Source organism: Etheostoma cragini, chromosome 14 (assembly GCF_013103735.1).
Source record: "Etheostoma cragini isolate CJK2018 chromosome 14, CSU_Ecrag_1.0, whole genome shotgun sequence".
NCBI lineage: Eukaryota > Metazoa > Chordata > Actinopteri > Perciformes > Percidae > Etheostoma > Etheostoma cragini.
In genome coordinates, this window is record NC_048420.1 from 5070018 (window position 1) to 5081106 (window position 11089).

General features: G+C 39.8%; 1 protein-coding gene across 1 annotated transcript in view; it reads left to right on the forward strand.

Moving 5' to 3' along the window:
• The window catches only part of phf14 (PHD finger protein 14), a 102839-nt gene that overhangs the window by 28841 nt on the left and 62909 nt on the right, over positions 1–11089 (forward strand). The window contains exons 11-13 of the mRNA XM_034892756.1: positions 863–969; positions 6950–7045; positions 8091–8094. Coding sequence (XP_034748647.1) covers positions 863–969; positions 6950–7045; positions 8091–8094 — 207 coding nt within the window. The remainder of the gene's footprint in view (positions 1–862; positions 970–6949; positions 7046–8090; positions 8095–11089) is intronic.

Consider the following 11089-nt stretch of genomic DNA (forward strand, 5'->3'; position numbering starts at 1 on the left):
TCGAGCTTGTATTTAAAAAGCAGCAGGGACACAAGCAGCACTGTTTTCTTTGCCTCCTCTATTCTCCTTTACAGCTGCCAAAAGATGAGCATTGGGCTTAAAACGGGATGCTTATCTGTACGTTTGCTCTTGTGGTTGTCTTGTGCTCCATGCACTTCCATTTATAGATATGCAGTTAAAGCATCAATGACATTTTAGGAAACTTCTAATCTTTTCTAATCTTATTTTTTAGATCTAAAGCGCAGGAAGGAAGTCTGGTATCATGATTGTAATTTCCCCAAAGCTAAAAAGGTTTTTGTATTTATCTCCATACTGTACAGTGTTTACCATAGGTTTGTGGAAGACTTAGGTGCGCATACTTGGCGGGTTTTTTGGGGGAGGGTCTTGAAATGGAAAAAAAATAATTTAATTTGACATTTTGGTTGTTGGATGACTTAAAGCTAAAGAAGTCCAACTACAATCATTAGATCTGAGAAAAGTCTAGTCTTAGTTACTTTTAAGCCTTTTTCGCTGATTTTGGTGCTTTAATCGCTGCATTTCACATTCATTCAAAAGCTTAGCTGTTGCAAACATGACTCGGGTGCTGCACCTAAGACTCAATATGGCAGGAAAAAATCTTGCTGTATATCTTTTACCTGTTGTACAGGTTACATTATTTTGTAGATGCTGTGTAAAGGCATTTTCTCCCCAAATAAATGATTGTGATGCCAGATGCGTGAGAAGCCATGCCAGTAACCTTGAGAGCACACTCCATTAGACTGCAGTACAGACCCTATCTGCCATCAGTACACTCTCTCATGTGCTTTTTTTCCTGTGTATAGATTGTGATCGTGCTATTGATTTTTGTCCCATTGATATTCAGAGCGAAACATGCGAATGATCCAGATCCAGGACAACATCTCTGAACAGAAGAACTTAAAAGACAAGCTGGAGAGCGAGCAAGAAAAACTGCACGTGGAGTACAACAAGGTGAGCAGCACAGTCCAGTCCACAGAAAATGGGTCATTATATCATATATACTTTAAAATAAGTATCCTCATAACAACTATGCTACACGACTATGCGAACAAGAATTATCACCACAGAGGAAAAAACACCTGGGGCCTCATGTATAAAAGATATCGTAGTTACCACATCAGAAGATGACATACAGCCAAAACTTGAAATATACCTACGCACAGAAATATTAACGTATAAACCCGGTCCTGGTCCTGCACACCTTTCCTTTTATATGTGAAATTGAGCACATGTGAACGACCCACCAACCCTCCTCCCATAAATTAATATGGAATTGACTATTAATGCGCCCCCGACATCATTCTTTGTCCAGTAATTACGAGTAATCCCGCTGCAGAAGAGAGAAAAATCTTCTTGTGACGTTGGAGGTGCTGATTGCCAAGAAAATGTTCTGTTTGAAGGTTTGTCATCTTGGATAGGCAATAAAAGAAAATGCCCATAGTTCCAAATGGTGCCCGGGCAGTGAATTCAACAAATCATGGCAGAAATAGAAATAAAAGTCTAATGTCAAAGTGGAAATCGAGCCAATAGTGCCAGCGCCACAGCAGATACAGAACAACAAGCATCTCAGCGTCAGTCCAAATTACGTACAATAAACCGTTTGAACTCACTGATGCAATGCCATTTATTTTCTGTTAGTAGACTTAGTAAAACTGAGTCCAGCGCAAGTGAGATCCAACTCAAGGCAAGGCAAAGCAGCTTTATGTGTACAGCACATTTCAGCAACAGGGCAATTCAAAGCGCTTTACACAAAAACAGTTAAAAAAAACAATTAAAAAATAAAAACAGATAAAACGCAACTGTAAACCGTTAAAAAACAAAAAACAAAACAAACGATAAAACACGAATAAAAGTTACAGTGCAGGATAAGAAATTAAACATTAAAGAAATGAACATCATTTAAAGAAAGGCAACATTAAAAAGGTCTTCAGCCTTGATTTAAAAGAACTGAGAGTAGCAGCGGATCTGCAGCTTTCTGGGAGTTTGTTCCTGATATGAGGAGCATAGAAACTTATAGCTGCTTCCCCCTGTTTGGTTCTGATTCTGCGGACAGAAAGCAGACCTGTCCAAGATGACTTGAGAGGTCGGGGGGAGTCATAGTTTAGTAGTAGATCAGAAATGTATTTTGGCCCTAAACCGTTTAGTAATTTATAAACTAGCAAAAATACTTTTGAAATCAATTATTTTAGGTACAGGAAGCCAGTGTAAAGACTTTAGAACTGGAGTGATGTGATCCAGTCTCTTGGTGTTAGTGAGGACTCGAGCAGTAGCGTTCTGAATCAGCTGCAGCTGTCTGATTGATATTTTAGGGAGACCTGTAAAGACACTGTTACAGTAGTCAAGTATAATGAAGATAAAAGCATGGACAAGTTTTTCCAAATCCTGTTGACACATAAGTCCTTTAACCCTTGATATATTCTTAAAGTGATATTAGGCTGATTTTGTAATTGTCTTAATGTGACTGTTAAAATTCACTTCTGAGTCCATGACTACACCAAGATTTCTGGCTTTGACTGTTGTTTTTAACATTGGTGTTTGAAGCTCAGCGCAGAGTTTTAATCGCTCCTCTTTTGCTCCAAAAACAACCACATCAGTTTTCCCATTCAATTTCAGAAAGTTCTGGCACATCCAGCCATTCATTTGTTCAATGCACTTAGTTAGTTTTTGTATTGGACTATAGTCCCCTGGCGATAAGGTTACGACTCAGAGGAGGAGAGGTTAGTGGTGCCAGCGTCTCCATAGCAGGTGACACGGATCCGCTGCGCCACACATGGATGAAATAATAAACTAGTAAATAGGACCACAGTAACAGAGATACGTGCAGAATCAAGACAGCCAAGATTGCCCAGTGTTTGGTGGACCGGGTCCACCTTGTTCACTTACATAGCCTACAAGTCATCCACAGGATCAATCAGGGTTTGTTCCTGGGAAGATGGATCCGTGCGTCCCACCTCCTGTACACCGTGGATGTTTGAGCCTCTGCAACTACAGACTTACAGATACTCCTGCATTTTCCGTGCCAATCTTTTTGTTGCACTGTGAGTAAGATATTTCATCCATGGGAAATACGGAGGATGACTGAAAATATTTCCTAAATGGATTTTTCATTAATTTCCCGTTTCAGAGGTTAAGTAGCCTGGGAATTGAATTATTAATGTGTGAAAGACGTGTAACATTATCCACATAAATGATCAAACTTTTATGGAATATCAATGGATATAATTATGTTTTTCCATAGACAACGGTACAGACATATGCCAGTAAATAAACTGGAAACATTATTTTGTAATGTTTGATTTTCGGCACTTTTCAGTTAGAATTTGCCACGTTAGAGCCAGAAATGACTTTGCGGACGGTCCACACAATCTCATGTCAAGTTATAGTTTTATACATTACAAAGTGTCTGTGAAAACCGTACGCAACTTTTATACATGAGGCACTTGGGGTCTTATTCATAACCATTGCGCACGCACAAAACGGGGCTTGAAAGAGGTGAACGCCACTTCCCATGCAAAAGTGTGATCTATAAAATCTAACTTTCCGGCAGAATGTGCCCACCAGTAGATTAACTCTTACCCATGCATACGAACGCTTTGGAGACGGAGAAATTGGAAACGCAGATGGTGAGGATGTAAGTTGAAGCCACAGTGTATAATGATGCCTCTCACACATTTCACCATCAACATGAAAAGTTAATTATAGACCTTCAAGCCCACAAACATTCAAACCAGTCTAATTTGTGCTTGCCCTTGTAGTCAGCCATAACTTTTTTTTTAAACAATAAAAGCCAACTCAAATCTTATATATTATATATCTTATTGGTTGTAGAGATCCAAGATGATGTCATGGAGGTAAAAACTGATGGCGCGTTAATGGTCCAGCAGCGCAAACAAATGTCAGGTGCTGTGGTTATGATACCCTTAAAATGCTTGTTGGTTCTAGTATTGAGACATGGATGCATACAGATGGAGAGAGAGAGGGGAGGAGAGGGGAAGTTAGTGTGTTTACATGCTTAGCAGTAACCAGGTTAGTAGTAACTCTACTTCCTGTACAATAGATGGCGCTCTGTCAACGCACAATTTGCTTTTTCTTCCAGTTGACATAATAAGTTACAAAGAACGGCCACTAAATTAGCCAAATTTAACAACTTCATCTTTCATTCACACACACACTTGTCACAACATAGGAAAGCACAGTGTATTCTCTAGATGCATATGGAGACACTTAACCAGATTATACCCCGATTAAGGTGTATACATGCAGAAATACCCCGTTACTGAAGTAGTTCTTTAGGTCTGTTAACTGGGTTATTAGAACTCAGATTTTAACCGGGGTAGAATGGTTACATCCGTTTGAGAAATCAACGTATTGCCTTAACCAGAATATAAAAGTTTTTTTTCTAAACTGCATGTAAACACACTGATGACTGGGAAAACTTCTTAAGCTTACTCTTAAATGTGGAGGCGGTGTCTGCCTCCTGATCTGAAACTGGAAGCTGGTTCCACAGGAGCGGAGCCTGATAGTTGAAGGCTGTGGTTCCCATTCTTCATTAGTACATAACTCTACATTCTGTGGACGCAGTAATCTAGTGGGTTAGTAGGGCACTATGAGCTCTTTAAGATTTGATGGTGCCTGACCATTAAGAGCTTTGTAGGTCAGAAGGATTTTAAATTCAATCCGGGATGTTATAGAGAGCCAGAGCTGAGAAGCTAATATGGGAGAAATACAATCTCTTTCCTAGTTATTGTCAGTAAATGCATCACAGCATTTAGGGACAACTGGAGAATTTGAAGGCATTTATTGAAACTACCTGATAAAAAGAAATTACAATAGTCAAGGCTAAAAGTAACAAATGCATGGACTCATTTTTCTGCATCTTTTTGAGACAGGATGGGCCCACTTTTTGCAATGTTGCGCAGGTGAAAACAGGCGGTCCTTAGACGTTAGTTTTATGTGGTAATTAAAGAGCGTATTCTGATCAAAGATAGCTTTAAGATTCCTCACGGTGGAGCTGGAGGCCAGGGCAATGCCATCTAGAGTAGCGATATCTTTAGATAATGTGTTTTGGATGTTTTTTGGGCCCAGTACAATAACTTAAATTCTGAGTTTAACATCAGGAAATGTCAAACAAAATGCAACCAATCTGAATGTTAAGTGTAATGTAGTTTTACAGGAGATACTGTACCGTAGGCCACCCTACCTCATTTGTTCCCTCCGTTTCTTATCGACAATGTTTCACCACTATGGATATGGCTTTACCGTGCTTTTTTACATGATAAAAAAACGTAATCCTGTGTGAGCCTATCTCTCATCTCTCCTCAAACATGTGACCTCTGTCGAGGCAGCCGCGCCATCTGTCAACATGAGGAAGGGAATAGAGCGGCAGAGTAAAAGTCACAAGAGTTAATGTTGCGTCCACTCCTCTGCCGTGCGTGTTAAGCGTTATTAATGGAGTGTGTGTTGCTAATTGCTCTGCTTGAGCTGCTCTTACATGACTTTGGCCTTGGAGAAAATGCCAGTGGAAGAATGCCATTACAAGTCTGGCTTTGACTGATTTATGTTAGCAGAGCCCAGAACAAGGTTTACTTTGTGGCACAAGGCGCAACTCTTACAGAGATCATAAGTGTTGAACTTACACTTACACTGCAAAATGATAAAAGGTTCACCTGCTACATAAATGGCACAACTGCTGGCATTGTAATATTTATAAGGCTGGGTTATAGTATGGTTATGATGTTGTTTTTTTTTTATAATCTTCATCGCATTTTCAACTGGTGCAAACACATTGCAAAAGGCTGCGACATATCGAGGACAACACTCTTTGTGTTAGTTGAAAAAAGATATTAGTAGAAAAACGGGCCTTAATCCTATGAGGTCTGAGGGCATTTTGTGATTTTAGCCCTCAAATACTGACCTTAAATGTTGCCTGTATATATATTTGTCTAACATGTTCATATGTTCTGTTAATAATCACAATGTTTAAATCATCTGTTAACCTAGCCAATCTTGAAAATGTTAATGTGAATCATATATATATGTTGTTCTGTAAATTTCTAGTGTAATAGATAATAGGCTAACGCTACCTGCTGTCAAGGGAAGTGTTAACTTGCATCATGTGCAGCGATGCTTCTGTTTCCTCAGTCTGTTTCAGAGCATCAGAGAGAGCCGGTCCAGTAGATAACGGTCATTAAGGCACTGGTGCCGTATTAGCACCGGGTTTCGGTACCCAACCCTAAACCAGAGGGACATCCCAATTTAGAAATCACACCTACTTTTGTAATAATTAGGGTAATGTTACACAGAAGCCACAGTTCTGGTTCAAGACTCATGGTTCTGTGCAGCAGAAAAAAATTGCAACAAACAAAGACATTTCATTTATTTTTAACAGAAAGAGGTGCAGATGGCAAAGACAAACTCCTCATGCTGAGGACTGATGTAACATTTTGCCCACTGGCAACGTTGGCAAACTATTTTCCTTTGTAAATAAGGGATATTTTAAACATTTCTGTAAATATAGAGTAATGTGCTCTATATGAGAACTTTCTTGAGCCATTGTATTCAATTAAATTGTACTACATTGTGCTGAGTGAACAAAAACTTGCTTGCCATAGTGTAGCCAACTCGCACACCAATCAGCTCGATGTCCTAACGTAAGCAAATGTTGCGAAGTGCGTAGGGCTAAACGTTTTTATGGCTGGATGTTTATTTAATGTTTCTGATTTTTGCTGCTTTTAACATATACCATTTTACCATTTCCTTACATATCCTAGCTAACTGCAGGTTACAAGAATCTTTGAAAATTGGATAGGTAGGTAGGTAGGGAAGGAAGTAGGTACTACTAGACCTTTTAACAGTGTAAAATGATTAGGAATTTATGTAACATATATATGCTTAATTTTGTGTGTGTGTGGTGTCCTCTCCCCTCATGCAGCTTTGTGAGTTCCTGGAAGAGCTGCTGAATGTGAATGGAGAGCTGCGGAGTGAAGGCCAGGCCATGTGGACTCTGCTGGGGGGAATTCTGGGCGAGGTACCACTCCCCACTTGCTGCTCACACACCACTTCCCCTTTCTTCTGTCTCCTCCAACCCTCCATCCTACTCTCCACGCACAGATTAGTTGTTAAGAAAGTTGACAAAACACTCTTGTTTATAGATTTCCTTTTTTAGGGAAGCAAGTATTCGTGATGGAGAGTTATCCAGTATATGAGTAGCAACCCTCATGTATGTTGAGACTGTAGTCTGTTACAACCCTGCTTTTTATAAAACCTTGTCATTTGGTACTAACTGATTGACCTGTCATTTGCCATAAAGTCAGACCTGACTGTGGGGAAGTAAAAGCCGCCTCAAGCTTCTTGTTCCTATGGCAACCAATTGACAAGATGTGCCATTATGTCTGATAGGTAATTTCATGAATATGCGTTTTGGTTTTTGTTGTTGGAACAGACATTTTCTCCTGCGGCATTTAGGTTTTTATGATGATAAACCAGCAGTGTCAGCCCAACACGGCTTTCTTAAAAAAAACAGTTTTTTTGTAAAATGTTTGGTACGTATTTTGGAAGTAATAAATCAGATAATAGAGTAAAATATATACATGAAGTAGAACTAGGTATTATGAAATGTTATAGTTAAAAGTATAATTTAGTTGTTTGTTATTTATTGATATAAATATTTATTTTAAATGCCCTTTTTCGAAAATGTTTTGTATTTCACAATGCCAATATTATTGAGATTTGTCACCAATCACAAGCCCTCAGCCTCTCAGCAGGTTTGGTCAACTGCTTGCTAGAACAGCAGCACTGTCTAAAAATTTCCATGGTAACAGCGAGTTCCACCAATCAGAGACGTCACTGTTAAGGACTGTGGGCAGTGTAGTTTTTCTTTATAAGATTGCAAATTGAACATGTTTTTCTTGATTTCATACAGACTTCTAGCTTCTACAGTAGCAGATACTTTCATTTCACAACCTCTGCGCTTATAGTCAGGCTACCATGGATGGTTTACAAATTAAGGCGGGTCAAAATTCTTATAGAGAAAATGAATGGGACTGAATATGACATGCGGTGCATTACCATAGAAACGTACAAAGTACATTTTTATTAAAATGTGCTGACATTATCCCTGGATATGGAGTCAAGGCTCTGCAAGCCTCTTTGAGCCGGCATGTCATCTATCTCATCATCCTTCAAGATTTTCCTCTTCTGATGGATTTGAGCTTGATCTTTCTGCAATGGGTCTCCATAATGTGTAGCAAGACGAGCCTCCTGAATTTGCAGCCAAAATACTGTCAAAACGAATTCATAATTGCCAAAACAGCATCCATAATGCTTGGCCAGGAGAAAAAGCCAGGAAGGGGAGTAGAAGGCAAAAAACCTTGCCCAACAAAAACGTGACCCCACAGAGAGGCAGAGTCGCATGAGAATAATATTATCATAGAACCGAAAAATGAAACTGACATGGCAAATTTGCACGTTAATCCCGTCCATACAAACCTGAGTAGATCTTTAGTCAGTATTTTCTAGTCACTCACAGCAATCACTAGTGTCTTGACATCAAGGTTTAGAGGAAGCTGCTATCTCTGACGCCTTACCTAAAATCATTCAAGAAAACTGATATTTCCACCTGGGTGCCTGGGACAGTGTAGTCAGTCCTTTGGAGTTTTATGTATATAAGTACCAGCTAATCCATATAAAACCTTATTAAAAGTACGGTCGTTGAAAGAATGAGCCGTGCTGATAAATGGGAAAATGATGTTAATGCGTTGGCAAGGCAGCAGAATGGACATGAACTAGAAGGGGTCTGGCAGTGAATCTACAATGACCACCATAAATCACCTAATTATGAACACGCAAAATTTAAGTAGCAACATCAGTCACAGCACCGCATGCTTTTGTGTCATCTATCTGCCACATATTCATCTCCTATTTGTCATCCTGCCTGGGCATTTGCAAGAATTATTGATGTCCCCAACTGGGTCTCTCATCCCTCTTCCAGTACACAAGTCAGTGCTTTTGTTCCTGATACTCCTGGAAGTTTAGCGCTCTTGGCAACTTCACAAGAAAACACTTAGAAGACATTTTACACGTGTCTGCATAAATGGCATGCAGATATAATGACAGGGATAAGTGTAACAGTCTAGTCCAGTTTAGTGTCAATCAGAAAAAAAAGAATTGCCAACTAGAGATGCAAGCATATATCCGGCAGAGATGCTCACAAGTCTCTGAGCTAGAGCCCAAGTCAAGTCTCAAGTCTTTGAGATAGAGGTGAAGTCTCACATCTCTTGTGGTTATTACAAATGTTCTATCACCTGCTGCGTTCCATTCAGTCTGCTTAGAACACTGCAGATATATATATATATATATAAAAGGAATTCAAAGCAGTGCAGCCAGCGGGACGTAAATGATTACGGGAACTTACTACCACAAGTTTGGCAAACAAATGCGCATTCATCTTTTCTTGACTTCTAACAAACGACAGTCAGTTACCCTCCGTAGGTCATAGCTAAAGAAAGAAGCAAGCTAGTGTTAGATGGCCAATTGCAGGTGCCGGATAAAATAAGATGTGGTTGGGCCAGGATCCTTTATCTTGATACCACACATTTAGCATGCAGCACTTCTTTTGTTTGGGCCTTGTTGTTGAAGTTTTTGAAGCCAAAGCGCCTTATGAACGGCACAGAAGCTGCCGGAGCGTTCAACATGTTTGTTGTCCTCTATAACGTGTGGCCAAGCGCAGCAGAAACGTTACGGGTTACATAGGTAGGTCAGAGGTTACGCAGGGAAGGGAATAACATAGAGCTCTTCAGACGTTTGCAAAAAATAAAGATTGTTCACAATCCTGCATCTTAAGTCCAAGTCAAGTCTGAAGTCCTTTAGAGGAAATTTCTCAAGTCAAGTCTGAAGTGCTGATTCTTAAACGCGAGTCCCCATCTCTTAAATCCGGGGTCCAAGCATCTGGCAGAGTTCAGAACTGAAGGTGCTTTGGGGGCACTGAGAGTGACCAAGAGGCCAAAACCAATGAACAACCCTCCTGCTGTGTACACTGCCAGTATTTGCTTCAGCATTGTCCTTTGAAGGTCTTGGCCTTGGAGTCCTCTGCTGCAGTTAAACTATCCTCAGTAAATAATTTTCACCTGATTCACAAGTGTTAGGGTGTCTAAAAGCTTAGGTACTGTTCCCTGCTAATTTTAAGTCAGTCCCATAATTTTTGATCTCACTACAGGCACCTTTGGGCCAATTGCTTGGGTACATGGGTATTGCTGCTTGCAGCTTTCTTGAGAACCGCTCATACAAACAACTACAAACTCTAAACTGAACTGAGCAATACGCCTGCCATGACATAGTAAGGCAACTCACCATTGAAGAGATGATTGGCGATTGTTTTTTCCTCGCCTAAGCAATTTTAACTAACTTACTAGAAAGCTAACGTTTGAGTATCTCTGGTGCAGATCCTGGCTTCCAGCATGGCAAATAAACTACAATTGCATGTAGAACTAAAACTGCAAGCAGTTATGACGAGGTAAGCCTCCCTGGCGTACCCAAAAGTGATACTCAGGGCGCAAATATTGTGAGGTGTGAGCTTCAATGTCTGTAGGACATTGCCTTGGCAAATTTCCCATTAACATTGATTGAGTTATACAGAGAGGTACAGAGGCTTTGATAAGCTTGAAGAACAAGAATCACAAGTTTCTTGTTGATAGCTATCACTACAGCAGAGAAATTGCATTTGCAAATGTTCCATTTAATTATTGGAATTATTATTATTAGCGAAACGCTTCTGTTGATTATAGTGCCCCCTAATGGTCGATCTTCACCAAATTTGAAATACAGTATCAAAGATGTTGAACAATAGTACCAAGTTTTACTCTGATGCAATTCAATAGGCCAACATATGCTGAAGTTTGTGTTTGGCAGCTAGCTACAAAACTTGTTTGTGCGTAATTTACGCATCTTTTATCTGATTAAAATTATTTAATTATTACATTTGTCAAGTCGGTCTAGAGATGATACTTACCAAGTTTCAAAAAGATTGGTCGCACGGTCTAGGAGGAGATCGAAAAGTAGGTTTCCAGTAAAAAAC